Below are 22982 nucleotides of genomic sequence, written 5' to 3' on the forward strand. Positions count from 1 at the left end.
CAATAAGGTATCCCTGCACGATATAACTGATTCTGAGGAGCAGCAACAAGGTAAAAAGGGACACAAAGCAGGAGGTAATCTTTGTGTCAAAATGTGGACCTTGCCTGAGGGTGTACGGGTGCCAGTCTCCTTGAACACTTCGGGCCTGCCAATTGGAGTAAATGCAAACATGTTGATTAACTTTCTAGGCACACTAGCATGAGATGGAATATTGGCACCTCTCACGTATATAAGTTGGAAAAATATTCCAAAGGAGAACAAGGATGTTATGTGGCACATTGTTAAGGTATTCATTGCTAGTTGGTCTTTTCCCTGCCTGTTAACTTTTTTCACACTCCTTGTTCTTTGGTATAGCTTAAATTTGATGTTGATCCACCTCATGAGTTGTCGGTCCTGAGGTCAATAAGAAACAAGTGGCGGGTTTGGAAATCTTATTTAAAACGGAAACACTATGATTCTCATACAACCCAAGAGGAACGCCTTGCTGATCGAGATCCTCGTGTCTCAAAAGAACAATGGCGAGTCCTTGTTGCATATTGGAATACCGAAAAGGCAAAGGTAGTGCTGTGCATTCTCTTTCATTTGTTTTAACAATGTACCACTACCTCCATTTCAAAATAGATGCCCTTTTTGCCTCCATTTTTTCTCAAAATACTTGTACTTCTACACTTCCAATGCAATTTAAGTCATTGTGTTTCTACTTTGCCCTTAATCAATGTCAGCAGAAAAGAGATAGTTAACTCCTCTTGTGCTTGCATACCTTGCTTTGGTGTAAAAATGGTAATTAATGGAGGAAGAAAGAGATGGGCAATATAGACATTTCACCAAAACTTAATTCTTTGCCCAACTCTGAAAAGATATCTATTTTGAAACGGGAGGGAGTAAACATTTTGGATAATTTGGATGATTGATATATGCTTTTAAACACAGGCCAGAAGTGCTACATCTAAAGCTTCTCGAGCCAAATCAACCTATATCAATAAAACCGGATCCAAGAGCTTTGCGCGGATGCGTCAGGAAGAGGTCTCTTATTTATTTGTTTTCTATCTGGATGATTTATTCATACATTACTTGAATGAAAAAACAATCTGCCCTTGCTCACTGTGCAGTCAAGATCTTGTGACCCATCTCTTGAGAGTCCAGAAGGCTCAGGAGACGACTATGCGCCTGCCATCGGTGCAAACAGGAGGGTTAGTGCACGCAGGCATACACCTGGGCCCTCTCCCAAAGACCTGCAGGAAAGGTCAGCCATGCAAGCTGCGAGGGCCAAACGAAAGGCTGGAGATGAAGTCTCCACACTGAGAAATAAGGTGGTAGTAACAGAGGAAAGTCGCCCCAAAAACTCCCAGGAAAGTGCAGTCTTGGAATCTGCGAGGGATAAAAGAAGGGCTGAAGATGAGGCAGCCGCTCTAAGGAAGAAGGTGATAGCGATGGAGGAAAGTCAGAGAAAGCTGCAGGAGGACTTGGCGAGAGTGACGAATGCAATGAGTGCTATGCAGAAGATGATGGCAACTGGTGGCTTACCAAATCGAAATGGGTGAACCAGCGGTACAACCAAGTTTCCAACAGGTAATATCCTTTCAGTAAACTGATTTGGCTGTGGGAGATATGTAGCTGCTATTGACTTGTGACCAAGTATCTGAACCCGACCTTTTCTTGTTACATGCCATGCGAGGAATGAAATGAAGCGAGCTTTGATGATGTTTTGCAGCTGTAAATTGTTTACTCAGGGCAATGTCACCCTTCCCCGCATAATGAACTGACTCAGTGAGATGGTAATGCCATCTGAAATGCCCAAATATGCCTCCTTAATCGCGGAGGCATGAAATAAAAAAAAACTGAACTTTTTTTTCAAGAGTATGCCATTTACTGAAAGCAGGGAAATGACACCTGAGCTCACATGCTCCTGTGGTAAACAGTAAAATAATAATAATTAAATGTTTTGATCGAAATAATAATAATTAAGTGTCAAAAAAATTCTGGAATAAATGTTATGCACATGACTGTTGTAGTTTTTATATGCTTGTAGATTTTTATGCGGAAAAGAGCATTTGTTAGCTCTAAATGAACAAATTTTGTGGTGTAAACCAGCAACATTTTATAGCACTGAACATCTCCTTTTGCAACCGTCGCAAAAATAATCCTTTCCATGAAATTTACAAGCATAAAAAGGACTTGATAGTCAAAACTCTACATGCATCGATGTTTCTTTCTCCAAAAAGCACATTCAACATTTCTTTTTTCACTCTGCACCTTTTGACTTATTGGGCATTTATTTTCTTTGACTTGTTCTTGTTTTGCAGATTGGACCTGATTGGCTGATGCTTGGAGTACATACCTGCAATTGTTTCTGCCTTTAGCTTGCTGATCCTGCAATCGTATCTATGGATCCTAGTTTTAGATGTGCAATCTCTTGTCATGTTTTTTCCGTTGTCGTAAGAGGGTAACTAGTTATTTATCCTGATATGTAGGACTGAGAACTTAAGCTTGTTTTGCCTATGTATATGTGATGACAATGGGATGTTACCCGAATTTTAGCAAATCTTACCGATGTTGGCAAGAAATTCCGTTCAAGCTTCACAGTATGTCGCTGAAATGACATCACGGCATTTCTTCAGTTGCCAGCCATATCCTAGTTAAATAATTTGGCTGAGGGAATTATTAGTGCCATAGCCTATCTCTATATTCCTGCATTATCTAAGTTGAGATTGTGACGTATGCTAACAAGATGATTTCTAAAACACCAGTGTAAGATTTTGAGAATACCTTAATTGTATCTGCATTTTATCTTCAAGTTTTATGATGTACTAGTGATCTAAACGATCTTATATTTCTTTACAGAGGGAGTACTAAACTACATCACAATTCTAACATTTGCTCGGAGGTAGAAGTGGAAGTTCACATTGAGAATGAATCCTCTCACGCCCTAAGACCAACAGTGTTTCGTCCTCTGACAGCAAGGTAATACGATGCTATTTTATTTAGGAACACATGCTTCTATGCTAATTTACAGTCGCACCTTAACACAACCCTTCTATATCATGTATGTAGAGGAAATAACGTATGCTGTATATATATTGCCTAACTTCTGCAAAGGTACGAGACGTGGAGTTTCTGCTCTCGAGTTCAAATGCACTCAACTCTTGCATGCTCCCGTGTTATCATTTTTTTTTCAAATTTAAGATTTTTGAAAACTTCAAAAAACATTCGTGAATGTTCACAACATATGTGTCCACAACCCCTAAAATTTCAGATCCGAACTCAAAATACAAACAAAATCCAAATGTAAACAGTGTCAGAAAAGACAAATTCAAGCCGTTAGAGATATTCAGTGATGATGCATGATGCGTCTTTGTCTATTGCATCATGCGTGATGCATCATTTAATTTTTAGAAGAAAACTGACACAAGACTAATGCACCGCCCTCCACCTCAACGCTTCCTCCCCCCATCTCCTCAACCTCCTCCTCCTCCTCCTCGGAGCTCGGCTCGGCGAATGCGGCGACGGCCCACAACCACCTCCGTCGTGATTTGGTCTGACGGGCGTCGGAGAGCTTGGTGTGGTATGTCTGGTGGCTGCACACCATGGTATGGATGGCGGGGTGCTTGTTGGCAAGCGGCGCGAGTTGGGGTATAATCCGAAGGAAAATAGGGCGGCGCGCCTATGGTTTGGCTCTGGCATGGCGGGGTGGTGCCTTTATAGCCGGGCGGGTCTAATCGGGGCGGCGCGTTGGTGGCTGCGCCATGAATACGGCTGAGACGAAGAGAAATGGATTTGAGGATGATTTGTTTCTTTTTGCTCCAATTTATTTGACCCAAATGGGTAAGCTATGAGAGGATAACTTTCCAATTATTTGAGGGATTATAGATTTGGGAGAAGGACTAGTTCTCATATTGGACCTGGAGATGCTTTCTTGTTGGTTAGTGGGCTAATTTCCTAAACCTTTTTTTGCGGGACTCCTTTCGATCAATTCATTATCTGTCATGAGTACACGGAGCACCATAAATAAAAAATTATCCGTATATCACCTAACGACGACTACAAGCAGAGCGGTCCGAAGACGCATTGCCTTCATCACCCATCCCTCGTCGAAGTTGAGAAAAACTTGTCGTAATAGACAGTTGGAAGGTCATGGAATAAATTCTTTTCGGACCTCATTAACGTTAAGCTATCACAAGAACACAACTAATTACGTCAGAACCTGCAGCGGACGTATGGTGATTGATGCTCTCGCGCATAGGCAGACGTATCACACCATGATGCAGGATGCATGCGTGTGCTTGGGACTTCATCTAATTTTTAGAAGGAAACTGGCACAAGACTAAGAGAGGGCGTAGTTAATTATCAACCGCTGACTAAGGAGTACTCCCTATGTAAACTAATATAAAAGTGTTTAGATCATTAAAGTAGTAATCTAAACATTCTTATATTAGTTTACGGAGGGAGTACATTATTATAGAATTAACACCTGCAATGGCTCGTTAGCGGTTGATCGGTCACTTAATTAGCCGCCCACTTAATAACAGGAGGTCAGAAGCTCAAGAATTGCTCGGACACCACACCACCCACTCTCAAATCTCAATGGAGCTACCACCATGGGCGCCCTTCCTCGCCGTCGTGCTCGCCACCATTCTCTTCTTGAAGGCCGTCTTCCGCCGCAAAGGCACGTGCAACCTCCCGCCTGGCCCCAAGCCATGGCCGATCATCGGCAACCTCAACCTCATAGGTGCACTCCCGCACCGCTCCATCCACGCGCTCTCCAAGCAGTACGGCCCGCTCATGCAGCTCCGTTTCGGGTCCTTCCCTGTCGTTGTTGGCTCCTCGGCCGAGATGGCCAAGCTCTTCCTCAAGACCCACGACGTGGTGTTCACCGACCGGCCCAGGACCGCCGCCGGCAAGTACACCGGCTACGATAACAGCACCATCACATGGTCCCCGTACAACGCGCACTGGCGCCAGGCGCGCAGGGTGTGCCTTGCGGAGCTCTTCAGCGCGAGGCGGCTCGAGTCGTACGCCTACATCCGGCGCGAGGAGACGCGCGCCCTCCTGTGCGGCCTGCACGAGGCCTCCGGGCGCCTCGTGCTGCTCAAGGACCACCTGTCCACCCTGAGCCTGAACGTCATCTCGCGCATGGTGCTGGGCAGGAAGTACCTGGAGAAGCAGGCGGCGGGCGAGGACGGCTCGGCGACCATGGCGCCGGAGGAGTTCAAGTGCATGATAGACGAGCTCTTCTTCCTCAACGGCGTGCTCAACATCGGCGACTCCATCCCATGGCTCGACTGGATGGACCTTCAGGGGTACGTCAGGAGGATGAAGAAGCTGAGCAAGAAGTTCGATCGATTCCTAGAACATGTCTTGGACGACCACAACGAGCGGCGGCGCCTCCAGGGCGAGAACTTCGTGTCACGGGACATGGTTGACGTGCTGTTGGAGATAGCCGGCGACCCAAATCTTGAGGTCAAGCTCCACCGGAATGGCGTCAAAGCTTTCATTCAGGTCAGTCCGTCGATCTTTCCGTTATTCAGTAATCAGTATACGAGCCAGAAGGGCAGATTGGCGGCCAGGAAAGGCCAGTTGCAAGGGAGCTCCCGGAGGCCGGGTTACCCGTTGACCTTTTACAGTTTAAAAAAAAAACTTTTCTGTTAGAGAGGTTCCAGAAAAATGCATATTAATTAAAGGAACTTATCAGGTTATGCTGATACTAATTCTGAATCATTAATTGCACTAAACTACTTTAATCACATGCAGGACCTCATCGCCGGTGGCACGGAAACCACGGCGATCACAGTGGAGTGGGCCATGTCGCAGATGCTCAAGAAACCCGAGGTGTTCTCCAAGGCCACAGAGGAGCTGGACCGTGTGGTGGGGCGAGAACGATGGGTGACGGAGGACGACATCCCCAGCCTTCCCTATGTGGAGGCCATCGTCAAAGAAACCATGCGGCTGCACCCGGTGGCGCCCATGCTGGCACCCCGTTTGTCCCGTGAGGACGCTTCCGTCGGTGGCTACAACATCCCCGTTGGTACGCGCGTGCTCATCAACGTGTGGTCCATCGGCCGTGACCCGGCAGTGTGGGATTCGCCGGAGGAGTTCGTACCGGAACGGTTCGTCGGCAGCAAGATTGACATCAAGGGGCATGACTTCGAGCTGCTGCCATTTGGGTCCGGGCGGCGGATGTGCCCCGGATACAGTCTGGGACTGAAGGTGATCCATGTGAGCCTCGCCAACCTGCTGCACGGCTTTGTGTGCAAGCTCCCCGATGGCGTGACGACGGATCAGCTGAGCATGGAGGAGATCTTCGGCCTGTCGACCCCGCGCAAGTTCCCGCTACAGGTCGTGATGAAACCCAAGCTCCAGGGCCACCTCTACGCAAGGGGTCATTAGGGTATTGTTGTCCGCTTCTTGTGCTTCCCAAGTCTCGTATTGCGTTCTTGTGTTGCGTAGAGTCATGTGGAAAAATAATGGGAAGATTCGATGGATGCTTGTCCATAAGATGCTTGCTAACTAGGGGCATTTGACGTCTATATAATCTTCTCATTTTTTTTAGAAAAGGAGGATGACCCCCGGCCTCTGCATCTGGGAGGTGCATACGGCCACTTTATTGATTATTCTCGAGGACCTTACAAAGTATTACAACAATATGCCTGAATCCACCATCTTGGCAACATATGCCGCTACTCCTATCCAAAATGATGAAGGGGTGCTAGCTGGGCCACTACCCAAACCACACCTAAGCCCAACATCAAAAGCCGAAAGCCGAAACTCATTCGGAGGCCCCAGCCGAGCCACATACCGGGTCTGGGGCACAATCCGGTCAGACGCACTCGTGTGTCGTCGCCGCCATCTTCCACAGGTCTTCAGATCATATTGAGGCTTCTACCTTGTCTGGCCACTCAGCCATCGACGTCACCATGACGCCAGACAACAACCTCCTCCTGCGCGAGCCCATCTCCGCACATCGGACGCCGAATCTCCACAGCGCCATGCCATCGATCTCCGCCGCCATTAAAGTGTGAGATGAAACACCGCTCCACCATCTAGTTCTGATGCTTCCATCGATCTCCGTCACCATTTATCTCGTTCTGATGCTTCCATTAAAGTGCTTAACATGGAAGGGCATGGCTAGCTCTAATCTAGATGAAAATTAACTAAGTCTCATCTAATTTCTACACCATTTGGTTTTACATAGAGACTTGTATGCGTTTTTCATTTTCTTTTTTAATTAATATAATCTTATAGGTTTTAGATGCGACTTTGTTGAGAATTAGCAAATGAGTCATGAACTCGTTTGGTTACATTCTAGCAATGAAGCCGGGGAGAGCCTCCTTGCTTAAAAATAATAATTACTAGCAAATGTACATAACAGAAAATGTGCTACCTTATTCACACCACTATTTTTTTGCGGGAAAACTTACAATCTATTCATCTTCAATCATGGCAGTACAACGAACATCAGAAATAAAAATTACATCCAGATCCGTAGACCACCTAGCGACGATTACAAGCACTAAAGCGAGCCGAAGATGCGCCGCGCTGCAACCAACAAAGACGCATGACTTCCATCGGACCATCACAAACCTTCACCGGTCCTTTCCGTGTTGCTCCTCCTCTCCTACCTAGACAACCAAGGTGTATTTGTGTGTTGCCATCAAATGAGGCCCGCACGTAGAGGAATAGTCCCATGTTAGTCCGCCGGCGTTGCTTAAAATTCGAACTATTCTTTATTACTATATGGAGCGTGCTACGTATCCGCCGCCTCACCATCTGTTAGATCTGGTGTCACCCGGCGGCTTAGCCTCGTTCTCACCATTGCAACAGAGCACATGTTGCACACACCCTTTTGCAACATAGATGTTGTTGCAAAAAAATCGTCCTCACTTTTCTGCTATATGGGTGTTGTTGCGGAAGAAACTTTTGCAACATAGATGATGTTGGAGAAAAAAGGTCTTCACTTTCCTACAGCATGAGTGTTGTTGCGGAAGGAACTTTTGCAACATGCAACATAGATGGTCAAGGTTCAAAACTCTATCAAATCTTGCGGTTGGGGATGATGACAAAATCGAAGTTTCTCGACAAGGAGAGCTGGTCCTAATCAACTTTGAAATTCTTCAGTAGCAACACGCAACTATCGAACTGATTAATCCTTCGAGAGCTTTTGATGTAATATGGCATGGTGAAACAAATGTCTTGTGTGTATAAGTAGTACTACAGTATTATTTATCACGTAGGATATCGTGAAAGAATTGCAACTCCGATTGCTGGTTAGCAACTGTCGTTTGATTTCATTCTAATAGCTATCGTGTTTTATTTAATTTTCTTTATTTGCCTTGCGGCAACATCTAAAACCAACGTCGTACCGACCGCATGCAATATTTACCGGATGAAATGCGCTGAGTTAGAACACATGAGCCCGCCCATCGGCCTGTTGCTCAAAGTCCAGGTTATCTGAGTATTTTATTCTCATCTGAACCGCTTATTATGTTATATATATACCCCCCTTGATTTTCCTTATGTATAAAGTTGTGATATAAATGATTTTTATATTTCTTTACAAAGGGAGTATCCCTCTATCAAAAATATATTTATATGTAACTAGTTACTCCTGCCTTTCTACTTCCTTTCGCTGATATGCATGGCATCCGACAACGGGGTCCACATGCCATGCATCAAAATAGAGTGCACAACTGCACGGTAGACTCACCCCGGTCGTAGCGCCGCAGTAATGCCCAATGAGCCGTCAAATCACAAAAAACCCATCTTTCCAGCAGTAGCAGTAAGCTGGACGGACGAAGCAACAATATTTCACTCGGCCTGAATCCCTTTCTCGCTCGTCTGCTTATACAAAGAAAACCTTTCCTCAACGATTGCATAGGGTTTTCTCATGGAACCAGGTACAAATTCTTCATCCATCCCTGATAAATCCTAGTTCCTTGGTCACCAGCGATCCTAGATGGCAACCGCCGCCGTTGATGAATTTTCCTTCCTACTGAATCTAGTGTGTTTTTTTTGCAGTGCACAAAGTGCGAGGACCCTATAGATTTCTGCACCCTTGGTGAGACGCCAGACTTGTTCCTTCTCATCGTAACACATGATTTTTAAATGCGTACAATATGTTTCTAGAATCCTCTTTTCTATCCGGGAGGGTTGGAGATTTTGAACATGCCATCGACTAATTTGAAAATTTGGATTGCTATATTTGGATAAAAGGTATTAATACCATGGTCAACACGACATGAAAGAGGAAGTTATTTCTATATTTGGATAGCGAATAAATTGTGTTCTCATATTATTCCTGAAGTGCATCCCTTGCTCTGCCAGAACACATGTACTCAGAAAGGTCGGCCTTGCCATAACTGAATACACCAGCTTAATGGTCATATTGGAGACACGCCATGTATATAAGTTCATAGTTGGGTTCATGAACCAAGAAGATAACTCTTTTTTTATGTCCAAACTTGAATAAACTTTCTCAAGTGTTACAGACTGAAAATTGGCACACGAATGTTGATGGAAATAGCAGAACTTGTAGGCAAAGTAGCACCGTTCGAGGCGTGCTTTGTATCGTTGAGCCTGTATAAATACTCATACTACTTTCAGCTATGGTTGTTAAGTGCCCCTGCTGCTTTCAGATAATGTTGTTAAGTACTCCCGCTTATTTTATAGTCTGCCGTGTTTCTTCAGTCTTATCTTCCTCCAGCCGCCAAAATTAAACCTGCGCCGGCGGGGCCGGCTGCTCCCGCCTCCTACGGCTGGTTGCGCCTCAGCGCACGCATCCCCGCCCCACCGTCTCATAAATCGTTAACACCAACGTCAGCTCCACCCCGCACCCGAACCAGTCAACCCTTGTACTCTTGTCCGGCCGCGTTTCACTATCGCATCTTCCCCGACTCCTATTTCTTCCCGTCTGAGGCCTCGTCGTCGTCCTCCCGCGCCTTGGTGCGCTCGCCGTGGCGCCGCCCTTTAATGTCTACTACACAATCTTTTTTTGTAGACGTTGTTGGGCCTTCAAGTGCAGAGGTTTGTAGGACAGTGCTGGAGCGGCGAGGAAGCGGGGGAGGCGCGCGTGGCAGCGGAAGAGGAAGAGAGAGTGTGGAATAGGCGTGTGGCGAGCGTCGCAATTTAAAGGCGCGCCGGAAGTGGTGCGCCAAAAATAGTGCGCGAGCTGCTGCCTTTTCCCGCGCGCTAGTTTCCTGTCACCGCTGGAGCGCGTGAAAACGTCCCGCGTGCGCTAAAAACTCAGTTTACCCCCGCGCGCCTTTTGACGCGGCTGTTGGAGATGCTCTAAAGTTCTTTTGAATTTAGTTGAAAGTCCCGCACCGAGAGAAAAACGTTTTTTCTAATAAGGAGCACAACAAAGATTTATAAGAGCAAAATTAAACTCATCTAAAAACTATTGTTTTGGCGAGTTAGACTACTCTAATCCATCCCTAAAATTTGTGTAGCTCTTAAAATGATTTTGGGAGCTGAAGAAAAAACACTCAGCTTCCCACAAATAAGCAGCAAACGTGATCCTCCTCACAATAATTAAAAAAACTGCTATTGTAGTACCACCAAAGACACTCTTTCTCCTATGGAACCTGTGCACATACGTCCAAATAGCTAGAGGCTGGAGCAAAAGGAAGGGAAGGAGCCCATGCACGCCAGCAACGGCCCAGGCGTAATGGCCTAAAAACTAGGTAGCAGCAGTGTGGCTCTCTCCTTCAAGCAGAACTAGGATCGCACCCATCCCAGATATGGCGAGCGATTTTGGATGGTCGGGATATCCTGGCGCAAGGGGTCATCAGGAGAATTGGTGATGGGGAGACGACCGATATTTGGCGGCACAACTGGATCCCACGTGATGGGCTTAAGGGTCCTATATGTTCTCTAATTCAGAACCCTCCGGCGAGAGTGGCGCAGCTTATAGATCCAACATCGGCAACGTGGAATTAAAACCTGGTACTCTCGGTGTTCACCCACTTTGATGCGGAAGAGATTCTACGGATCCCGCTATGCACTCGCCGGGTGGGCGATTTTTGGGCCTGGCATGAAGAGCCTCGAGGCAATTTCAGCGTTTGTTCTGCTTACCGAATGATTCTAAAAATGAAACACATCAGGGAAGCTTGGTTAGCTGAGGAGGACGGTACATCTTATGAGCATCAAGACACCAAGAAGTGGTCTATGATCTGGCACATGCAAGTCCCCTCCAAACTGAAGGTGTTCGTGTGGCGGCTAGCCCGTCATTCCATGCCCACGGGATCGGTCCTCAAACGTCGACATATGGCAACAGAGGACACTTGTTTGCTATGTGGGGCGACTGATACATGGAAACACGCCCTCATTGCATGTCCGATGGTAGCAAGCGTTTGGGCTTTGGCACCGGATGAGTTGGTCCAACATATGATTGGGCGTGAGGAGGATGGTCCGAAGGAGTGGCTGTTTGCACTACATGAAATATTGACGAATGACCTCTTCGATCGCCTGGTGGTGACGCTCTGGGCACTTTGGTATGCGAGGTGTAAAGCAATTCACGAGAATGTATTTCAGGCACCATACTCTGTCAACAGCTTCATATCAAAATATTTGGATGAACTACGAGTGACCCAGCAAAGGCATCCTTCCTCGACCCCTTCTAAAAGCGCCCGACCAGCGCGGTGGCTTGCACCACCATCAGGTTACGCGAAGTTTAACACCGATGCAGCGGTAACCAGAAACGGTGGGACAGTGGGGGTGATCTGTAGAGACGACAGGGGTATGTTTATGGGACCCTCGACTCTCTCTTTCAGATACATTGTGGATCCCCCGACTTTGGAAGCACTTGCTATTAGAGAGGCACTAGCACTGGCAGATGATCTCTATCTGAGGCGCATCCAAGTGGTGTCGGACTGCAAAACGGTGGTGCAGGACATACACAAGGAGAATTTTGCAAGCTACGGAGCAGTCATTCATGAGATAGTTGAACATTCTTTAGCTTTTGATTTCTGTAATTTCAGTCATGAGTTTAGGAGCTCGAATTTTGAAGCTCACAACTTAGCGAAGCATGCTTTATCTCTCGGTGGTGGCCTCCATGTTTGGTTAGGTCATCCCGGGAATTTACCATCGGTCCCTGTAAACATGGACCAGAGGGGACCAGAGGGAAAACCCTTCTCCCATCTAGGGAGAAGGTCAAGGAAGAAGAAGAAGAAGAAGGAGGGGGGCTCTCTCCCCCTCGCTTTCGGTGGCGCCGGAACGCCGTCGGGGGCCATCATCATCACCGCAATCTACACCAACACCTCCACCATCTTCACCAACATCTCCATCACCTTCCCCCCTCTATCTACAGCGGTCCACTCTCCCGCAACCCGCTGTACCCTCTACTTGAACATGGTGCTTTATACTTCATATTATTATCCAATGATGTGTTGCCATCCTATGATGTCTGAGTAGATTTTCGTTGTCCTATCGGTGGTTGATGAATTGCTATGATTGATTTAATTTGCTTGTGGTTATGTTGCCGTGCTTTGGTGCCCATCATATGAGCGCGCGCGTGGATCACACCATAGGGTTAGTTGTATGTTGATAGTGTTGGGGAACGTAGTAATTTCAAAAAAAATTCCTACGCACACGCAAGATCATGGTGATGCATAGCAACGAGAGGGGAGAGTGTTGTCTACGTACCCTCGTAGACCAATAGCGGAAGCGTTATGACAACACGATTGATGTAGTCGTACGTCTTCACGGCCTGACCGATCAACCACCGAAACTACGGCACCTCTGAGTTCTAGCACACGTTCAGCTCGATGACGATCCCCGGACTCCGATCCAGCAAAGTGTCGGGGAAGAGTTCCGTCAGCACGACGGCGTGGTGACGATCTTGATGTTCTACCGTTGTAGGGCTTCGCCTAAGCACCGCTACAATATTATCGAGGATTATGGTAGAAGGGGGCACCGCACACGGCTAAGAGAACGATCATGAAGATCAACTTGTGTGTCTAGAGGTGCCCCCTGCCCTCGTATATAAAGGAGCAAGGGGGAGGAGGCCGGCCCTAGGAGGGGCGCGCCAGGGAGTAGGATTCCTACTCCTAGTTGGAGTAGGTTTCCTCCTTTCCTAGTCCAACTAGGAGAAGGGGGGAAAGGGGGAAGAGGGGAAGGAAGGGAGAGAGGGGCCGCGCCCCAAACCCCTTGTCCAATTCGGACTGGGCTTGGGAGGGGCGCGTGCCACCTCCTGGTCCTTTCCACTAAGGCCCATTAAGGCCCATTGCTTCTTCCTCGTATTCCCGTAACTCCCCGGTACCTCCAAAAATTGAAGGAAATATGCCCTAGAGGCAATAATAAAGTTATTATTTATTTCCTTATAATCATGATAAATGTTTATTATTCATGCTAGAATTGTATTAACCGGAAACATAATACATGTGTGAATAAATAGACAAACAAAGTGTCACTAGTATGCCTCTACTTGACTAGCTCGTTAATCAAAGATGGTTATGTTTCCTAACCATGAACAATGAGTTGTTATTTGATTAACGAGGTCACATCATTAGTTGAATGATCTGATTGACATGACCCATTCCATTAGCTTAGCACCCGATCGTTTAGTATGTTGCTATTGCTTTCTTCATGACTTATACATGTTCCTATAACTATGAGATTATGCAACTCCCGTTTACCGGAGGAACACTTTGGGTACTACCAAACGTCACAACGTAACTGGGTGATTATAAAGGAGTACTACAGGTGTCTCCAATGGTACATGTTGGGTTGGTGTATTTCAAGATTAGGTTTTGTCACTCCGACTGTCGGAGAGGTATCTCTGGGCCCTCTCGGTAATGCACATCACATAAGCCTTGCAAGCATTACAACTAATATGGTAGTTGTGAGATGATGTATTACGGAACGAGTAAAGAGACTTGCCGGTAACGAGATTGAACTAGGTATTGGATACCGACGATCGAATCTCGGGCAAGTAACATACCAATGACAAAGGGAACAACGTATGTTGTTATGCGGTCTGACCGATAAAGATCTTTGTAGAATATGTAGGAGCCAATATGGGCATCCAGGTCCCGCTATTGGTTATTGACCGGAGACGTGTCTCGGTCATGTCTACATTGTTCTCGAACCGTAGGGTCCGCACGCTTAACGTTACGATGACAGTTATTATGAGTTTATGCATTTTGATGTACTGAAGGTTGTTCGGAGTCCCGGATGTGATCACGGACATGACGAGAAGTCTCGAAATGGTCGAGGCATAAAGATTGATATATTGGAAGCCTATGTTTGGACATCGGAAGTGTTCCGGGTGAAATCAGGATTTTACCGGATTACCGGGAGGTTACCGGAACCCCCCGGGAGTCATATGTGCCTTATTGGGCCTTAGTGGAAAGGTGAAAGGGCTGCCCATAAGGGCTGCACGCCTCCCCCCTCCCCTAGTCCTATTAGGACTAGGAGAGGTGGCCGGCCACCCCTCTCCCTCTTTCCCCCTTGGGAATCGTAGTTGGAATAGGATTGGGGGGGGGGAGTCCTACTCCCGGTAGGAGTAGGACTCCTCCTGCGCCCTCCTCCTGGCCGGCGCACCTCTCCCCCTTGGCTCCTTTATATACGGAGGCAGGGGGCACCTCTAGACACACAAGTTGATCATTGAGATCGTTCCTTAGCCGTGTGCGGTGCCCCCTGCCACCATATTCCACCTCGATCATATCGTTGTAGTGCTTAGGCGAAGCCCTGCGTCGGTAATACATCAAGATCGTCACCACGCCATCGTGCTGACAGAACTCCTCCCCGAAGCTTTGCTGGATCGGAGCCCGGGGATCGTCATCGAGCTGTACGTGTGCTAAGAACTCGGAGGTACCGGAGTAATGGTGCTTGGATCGGTTGGATCGGGAAGAAGACGTACGACTACTTCCTCTACGTTGTGTCAACGCTTCCATTGCGATCTACAAGGGTACGTAGATCATACTCTCCCCTCGTTGCTATACATCACCATGATCTTGCGTGTGCGTAGGAAAATTTTGAAATTACTACGTTACCCAACAGTGGCATCCGAGCCTAGGTTTTATGGTTTGATGTTATTTGCACGAGTAGAACACAAGTGAGTTGTGGACGATACAAGTCATACTGCCTACCAGCATGTCATACTTTGGTTCAGCGGTATTGTTGGACGAGATGACCCGGACCAACCTTACGCGTACGCTTACGTGAGACCGTTTCCCTTGACATGCTTTGCACATAGATGGCTTGCAGGCGACTGTCTCTCCAACTTTAGTTGAACCGAGTGTGGCTACGCCCGGTCCTTGCGAAGGTTAAAACGGAGTCTATTTGACAAACTACCGTTGTGGTTTTGATGCGTAGGTGAGATTGGTTCTTGCTTAAAGCTCGTAGCAGCCACGTAAAACTTGCAACAACAAAGTAGAGGACGTCTAACTTGTTTTTGCAGGGCATGTTGTGATGTGATATGGTCAAGGCATGATGCTAAATTTTATTGTATGAGATGATCATGTTTTGTAACCGAGTTATCGGCAACTGGCAGGAGCCATATGGTTGTCGTTTTATTGTATGCAATGCAATCGCGATGTAATGCTTTACTTTATCACTAAACGGTAGCCGTAGAAGCATAAGATTGGCGAGACGACAACGATGCTACGATGGAGATCAAGGTGTCGCGCCGGTGACGATGGTGATCATGACGGTGCTTCGGAGATGGAGATCACAGGCACAAGGTGATGATGGCCATATCATATCACTTATATTGATTGCATGTGATGTTTATCTTTATATGCATCTTATCTTGCTTTGATTGACGGTAGCATTATAAGATGATCTCTCACTAAATTATCAAGAAGTGTTCTCCCTGAGTATGCACCATTGCGAAAGTTCTTCGTGCTGAGACACCACGTGATGATCGGGTGTGATAGGCTCTACGTTCAAATACAACGGGTGCAAAACAGTTGCACACGCGGAATACTCAGGTTATACTTGACGAGCCAAGCATATACAGATATGGCCTCGGAACACGGAGACCGAAAGGTCGAGCGTGAATCATATAGTAGATATGATCAACATAATGATGTTCACCGATGAAACTACTCCATCTCACGTGATGATCGGACATGGTTTAGTTGATTTGGATCACGTGATCACTTAGAGGATTAGAGGGATGTCTATCTAAGTGGGAGTTCTTAAGTAATATGATTAATTGAACTTAAATTTATCATGAACTTAGTACCTGATAGTATCTTGCTTGTTTATGTTGATTGTAGATAGATGGCTCGTGCTGTTGTTCCGTTGAATTTTAATGCGTTCCTTGAGAAAGCAAAGTTGAAAGATGATGGTAGCAATTACACGGACTGGGTCCGTAACTTGAGGATTATCCTCATTGCTGCACAGAAGAATTACGTCCTGGAAGCACCGCTGGGTGCCAGGCCTGCTGCTAGAGCAACACCAGATGTTATGAACGTCTGGCAGAGCAAAGCTGATGACTACTCGATAGTTCAGTGTGCCATGCTTTACGACTTAGAATCGAGACTTCAACGACGTTTTGAACGTCATGGAGCATATGAGATGTTTCAGGAGTTGAAGTTAATATTTCAAGCAAATGCCCGGATTGAGAGATATGAAGTCTCCAATAAGTTCTATAGCTGCAAGATGGAAGAGAACAGTTCTGTCAGTGAGCATATACTCAAAATGTCCGGGTATAATAATCACTTGATTCAATTGGGATTTAATCTTCCAGATGATTGCGTCATTGACAGAATTCTCCAATCACTGCCACCAAGCTACAAGAGCTTCGTAATGAACTGTAATATGCAAGGGATGAACAAGACTATTCCCGAGCTCTTCGCAATGCTGAAAGCTGCGGAGGTAGAAATCAAAAAGGAGCATCAAGTGTTGATGGTTAACAAAACCACTAGTTTCAAGAAAAAGGGCAAAGGGAAGAAGAAGGGGAACTTCAAGAAGAACGGCAAGCAAGTTGCTGCTCAAGAGAAGAAACCCAAGTCTGGACCTAAGCCTGAAACTGAGTGCTTCTACTGCAAGCAGACTGGTCACTGGAAGCGGAACCGCCCAAAGTATTTGGCGGATAAGAAGGATGTCAAGGTGAACAAAGGTATATATGATATACATGTTATTGATGTGTACCTTACTAATGCTCGCAGTAGCACCTGGGTATTTGATACTGGTTCTGTTGCTAATATTTGCAACTCGAAACAGGGGCTACGGATTAAGCGAAGATTGGCTAAGGATGAGGTGACGATGCGCGTGGGAAACGGTTCCAAAGTCGATGTGATCGCGGTCGGCACGCTACCTCTACATCTACCTTCGGGATTAGTATTAGACCTAAATAATTGTTATTTGGTGCCAGCGTTAAGCATGAACATTATATCTGGATCTTGTTTGATGCGAGACAGTTATTCATTTAAATCAGAGAATAATGGTTGTTCTATTTATATGAGTAATATCTTTTATGGTCACGCACCCTTGAAGAGTGGTCTATTCTTATTGAATCTCGAGAGTAGCGATACACATATTCATAATGTTGAAGCCAAAAGATGCAGAGTTGATAATGATGGTGCAACTTATTTGTGGCACTGCCGTTTAGGTCATATCGGTGTAAAGCGCATGAAGAAACTCCATACTGATGGACTTTTGGAACCACTTGATTATGAATCACTTGGTACTTGCGAACCATGCCTCATGGGCAAGATGACTAAAACACCGTTCTCCGGTACTATGGAGAGAGCAACAGATTTGTTGGAAATCATACATACAGATGTATGTGGTCCGATGAATATTGAGGCTCGTGGCGGATATCGTTATTTTCTCACCTTCACAGATGATTTAAGCAGATATAGTTATATCTACTTAATGAAACATAAGTCTGAAACATTTGAAAAGTTCAAAGAATTTCAGAGTGAAGTGGAAAATCATTGTAACAAGAAAATAAAGTTTCTACGATCTGATCGTGGAGGAGAATATTTGAGTTACGAGTTTGGTGTACATTTGAAAAATTGTGGAATAGTTTCGCAACTCACGCCACCCGGAACACCACAGCGTAATGGTGTGTCCGAACGTCGTAATTGTACTTTACTAGATATGGTGCGATCTATGATGTCTCTTACTGATTTACCGCTATCATTTTGGGGATACGCTCTAGAGACGGCCGCATTCACGTTAAACAGGGCACCATCAAAATCCGTTGAGACGACGCCCTATGAACTATGGTTTGGCAAGAAACCAAAGTTGTCGTTTCTGAAAGTTTGGGACTGCGATGCTTATGTGAAAAAGCTTCAACCTGATAAGCTCGAACCCAAATCGGAGAAATGTGTCTTCATAGGATATCCAAAGGAAACTATTGGATACACCTTCTATCACAGATCCGAAGGCAAGACTTTTGTTGCTAAATTCGGAAACTTTCTTGAGAAGGAGTTTCTCTCGAAAGAAGTGAGTGGGAGGAAAGTAGAACTTGACGAGGTAACTGTACCTGCTCCCTTGTTGGAAAATAGTACATCACAGAAAACTGTTTCTGCGACACCTACACCAATAAGTGAGGAAGTTAATGATAATGATCATGAAACTTCAGAACAAGATACTACTGAACCTCATAGATCAACCAGAGTAAGATCCGCACCAGAGTGGTACGGTAATCCAGTTCTGGAAGTCATGCTACTAGATCATGATGAACCTACAAACTATGAAGAAGCGATGGTGAGCCCAGATTCCGCAAAGTGGCTTGAAGCCATGAAATCTGAGATGGGATCCATGTATGAGAACAAAGTATGGACTTTGGTTGACTTGCCCGATGATCGGCAAGCAATTGAGAATAAATGGATCTTCAAGAAAAAGACTGACGCTGACGGTAATGTTATTGTCTATAAAGCTCGACTTGTCGCAAAATGTTTTCGACAAGTTCAAGGGGTTGACTACGATGAGACCTTCTCACCCGTAGCGATGCTTAAGTCTGTCCGAATCATGTTAGCAATTGCCGCATTTTATAATTATGAAATTTGGCAGATGGATGTCAAAACTGCATTCCTGAATGGATTTCTGGAAGAAGAGTTGTATATGATGCAACCAGAAGGTTTTGTTGATCCAAAGGGAGCTAACAAAGTGTGCAAGCTCCAGCGATCCATTTATGGACTGGTGCAAGCCTCTCGGAGTTGGAATAAACGCTTTGATAGTGTGATTAAAGCATTTGGGTATATACAGACTTTCAGAGAAGCCTGTATTTACAAGAAAGTGAGTGGGAGCTCTATAGCATTTCTGATATTATATGTGGATGACATATTATTGATTGGAAATGATATAGAATTTCTGGATAGCATAAAGGGATACTTGAATAAAAGTTTTTCAATGAAAGACCTCGATGAAGCTGCTTACATATTAGGCATAAAGATCTATAGGGATAGATCAAGACGCTTAATTGTACTTTCACAAAGCACATACCTTGACAAGATTTTGAAAAAAGTTCAAAATGGATCAAGCAAAGAAAGGGTTCTTGCCTGTGTTACAAGGTGTGAAGTTGAGTCAAACTCAATGCCCGACCACTGCAGAAGATAGAGAGAAAATGAAAGATGTTCCCTATGCTTCAGCCATAGGCTCTATCATGTATGCAATGCTGTGTACCAGACCTGATATGTGCCTTGCTATAAGTTTAGCAGGGAGGTACTAAAGTAATCCAGGAGTGGATCACTGGACAGCGGTCAAGAACATCCTGAAATACCTGAAAAGGACTAAGGATATGTTTCTCGTATATGAAGGTGACAAAGAGCTCACCGTAAAAGGTTACGTTGATGCAAGCTTTGACACTGATCCGGACGATTCTAAATCGCAAACCGGATACGTGTTTACATTGAACGGTGGAGCTGTCAGTTGGTGCAGTTCTAAACAAAGCGTCGTAGCGGGATCTACATGTGAAGCGGAGTACATAGCTGCTTCGGAAGCAGCAAACGAAGGAGTCTGGATGAAGGAGTTCATATCCGATCTAGGTGTCATACCTAGTGCATCGGGTCCAATGAAAATCTTTTGTGACAATACTGGTGCAATTGCCTTGGCAAAGGAATCCAGATTTCACAAAAGGACCAAGCACATCAAGAGACGCTTCAACTCCATCCGGGATCTAGTCCAGGTGGGAGACATAGAGATTTGCAAGATACATACGAATCTGAATGTTGCAGACCCGTTGACTAAGCCTCTTCCATGAGCAAAACATGATCAGCACCAAGGCTCCATGGGTGTTAGAATCATTACAGTGTAATCTAGATTATTGACTCTAGTGCAAGTGGGAGACTAAAGGAAATATGCCCTAGAGGCAATAATAAAGTTATTATTTATTTCCTTATAATCATGATAAATGTTTATTATTCATGCTAGAATTGTATTAACCGGAAACATAATACATGTGTGAATAAATAGACAAACAAAGTGTCACTAGTATGCCTCTACTTGACTAGCTCGTTAATCAAAGATGGCTATGTTTCCTAACCATGAACAATGAGTTGTTATTTTATTAACGAGGTCACATCATTAGTTTAATGATCTGATTGACATGACCCATTCCATTAGCTTAGCACCCGATCGTTTAGTATGTTGCTATTGCTTTCTTCATGACTTATACATGTTCCTATAACTATGAGATTATGAAACTCCCGTTTACCGGAGGAACACTTTGGGTACTACCAAACGTCACAACGTAACTGGGTGATTATAAAGGAGTACTACAGGTGTCTCCAATGGTACATGTTGGGTTGGCGTATTTCAAGATTAGGTTTTGTCACTCCGATTGTCGGAGAGGTATCTCTGGGCCCTCTCGGTAATGCACATCACATAAGCCTTGCAAGCATTACAACTAATATGGTAGTTGTGAGATGATGTATTACGGAACGAGTAAAGAGACTTGCCGGTAACGAGATTGAACTAGGTATTGGATACTGACGATCGAATCTCGGGCAAGTAACATACCAATGACAAAGGGAACAATGTATGTTGTTATGCGGTCTGACCGATAAAGATCTTCATAGAATATGTAGGAGCCAATATGGGCATCCAGGTCCCACTATTGGTTATTGACCAGAGACGTGTCTCGGTCATGTCTACATTGTTCTCGAACCGTAGGGTCCGCACGCTTAACGTTACGATGACAGTTATTATGAGTTTATGCATTTTGATGTACCGAAGGTTGTTCGGAGTCCCGGATGTGATCACAGACATGACGAGAAGTCTCGAAATGGTCGAGACATAAAGATTGATATATTGGAAGCCTATGTTTGGACATCGGAAGTGTTCCGGGTGAAATCAGGATTTTACCGGATTACCGGGAGGTTACCGGAACCCCCCGGGAGTCATATGGGCCTTATTGGGCCTTAGTGGAAAGGTGAAAGGGCTGCCCATAAGGGCTGCGCGCCTCCCCCCTCCGCTAGTCCTATTAGGACTAGGAGAGGTGGCCGGCCACCCCTCTCCCTCTTTCCCCCTTGGGAATCCTAGTTGGAATAGGATTGGGGGGGGGGGGAGTCCTACTCCCGGTAGGAGTAGGACTCCTCCTGCACCCTCCTCCTGGCCGGCGCACCTCTCCCCCTTGGCTCCTTTATATACGGAGGCAGGGGGCACCTCTAGACACACAAGTTGATCATTGAGATCGTTCCTTAGCCGTGTGCGGTGCCCCCAGCCACCATATTCCACCTCGATCATATCGTTGTAGTGCTTAGGCGAAGCCCTGCGTTGGTAATACATCAAGATCGTCACCACGCCGTCGTGCTGACAGAACTCCTCCCTGAAGCTTTGCTGGATCGGAGCCCGGGGATCGTCATCGAGCTGTACGTGTGCTAAGGACTCGGAGGTACCGGAGTAATAGTGCTTGGATCGGTTGGATCGGGAAGAAGACGTACGACTACTTCCTCTATGTTGTGTCAACGCTTCCGTTGCGATCTACAAAGGTACGTAGATCATACTCTCCCCTCGTTGCTATACATCACCATGATCTTGCGTGTGCGTAGGAAAATTTTGAAATTACTATGTTCCCCAACAAAAATACCCGAATCACTCGGAACCTTTCCGATGTCCGAATATAATCGTCCAATATATCGATCTTTACGTCTCGTCCATTTCGAGACTCCTCGTCATGTCCCCGATCTCATCCTTGACTCCGAACTCCTTCGGTACATCAAAACTTATAAACTCATAATATAACTATCATTGAAACCTTAAGCGTGCGGACCCTACGGGTTCGAGAACAATGTAGACATGACCGAGACATGTCTCCGGTCAATAACCAATAGCGGAACCTGGATGCTCATATTGGCTCCCACATATTCTACGAAGATCTTTATCGGTCAGACCGCATAACAACATACGGTGTTCCCTTTGTCATCGGTATGTTACTTGCCCGAGATTCGATCGTCGGTATCTCAATACCTAGTTCAATCTCGTTACCGACAAGTCTCTTTACTCGTTTCGTAATACATCATCTCGCAACTAACTCATTAGTTGCAATGCTTGCAAGGCTTATGTGATGTGCATTACCGAGAGGGCCCAGAGATACCTCTCCGACAATCGGAGTGACAAATCCTAATCTCGAAATACGCCAACCCAACATGTACCTTTGGAGACACCTGTAGAGCTCCTTTATAATCACCCAGTTACGTTGTGACATTTGGTAGCACACAAAGTGTTCCTCCGGCAAACGGGAGTTGCATAATCTCATAGTCATAGGAACATGTATAAGTCATGAAGAAAGCAATAGCAACATACTAAACGATCGGGTGCTAAGCTAATGGAATGGGTCATGTCAATCGCATCATTCTCCTAATGATGTGATCTCGTTAATCAAATGACAACACATGTCTATGGTTAGGAAACATAACCATCTTCGATCAACGAGCTAGTCAAGTAGAGGCATACTAGTGACGTTTAGTTTGTCTATGTATTCACACAAGTATTATGTTTCCGGTTAATACAATTCTAGCATGAATAATAAACATTTATCATGAAATAAGGAAATAAATAATAACTTTATTATTGCCTCTAGGGCATAT

The 22982-nt window shown here is 45.5% G+C and overlaps 1 protein-coding gene across 1 annotated transcript; it reads left to right on the plus strand.

The window, feature by feature from the left end:
* The first annotated feature begins 1553 nt into the window (after positions 1-1553).
* Positions 1554-6489, plus strand: LOC123190232 (dimethylnonatriene synthase). Its single transcript, XM_044602841.1, has 5 exons — positions 1554-1775; positions 2304-2748; positions 2842-2961; positions 4527-5496; positions 5749-6489. The coding sequence occupies exons 2-5, from the start codon at positions 2729-2731 to the stop codon at positions 6382-6384; spliced, it is 1746 nt and encodes a 581-aa protein (XP_044458776.1). The 5' UTR covers positions 1554-1775; positions 2304-2728; the 3' UTR covers positions 6385-6489.
* Positions 6490-22982: the final 16493 nt, after the last annotated feature.

This window comes from Triticum aestivum, chromosome 2A (assembly GCF_018294505.1).
Source record: "Triticum aestivum cultivar Chinese Spring chromosome 2A, IWGSC CS RefSeq v2.1, whole genome shotgun sequence".
In the NCBI taxonomy this organism is placed as follows: Eukaryota; Viridiplantae; Streptophyta; class Magnoliopsida; order Poales; family Poaceae; genus Triticum; species Triticum aestivum.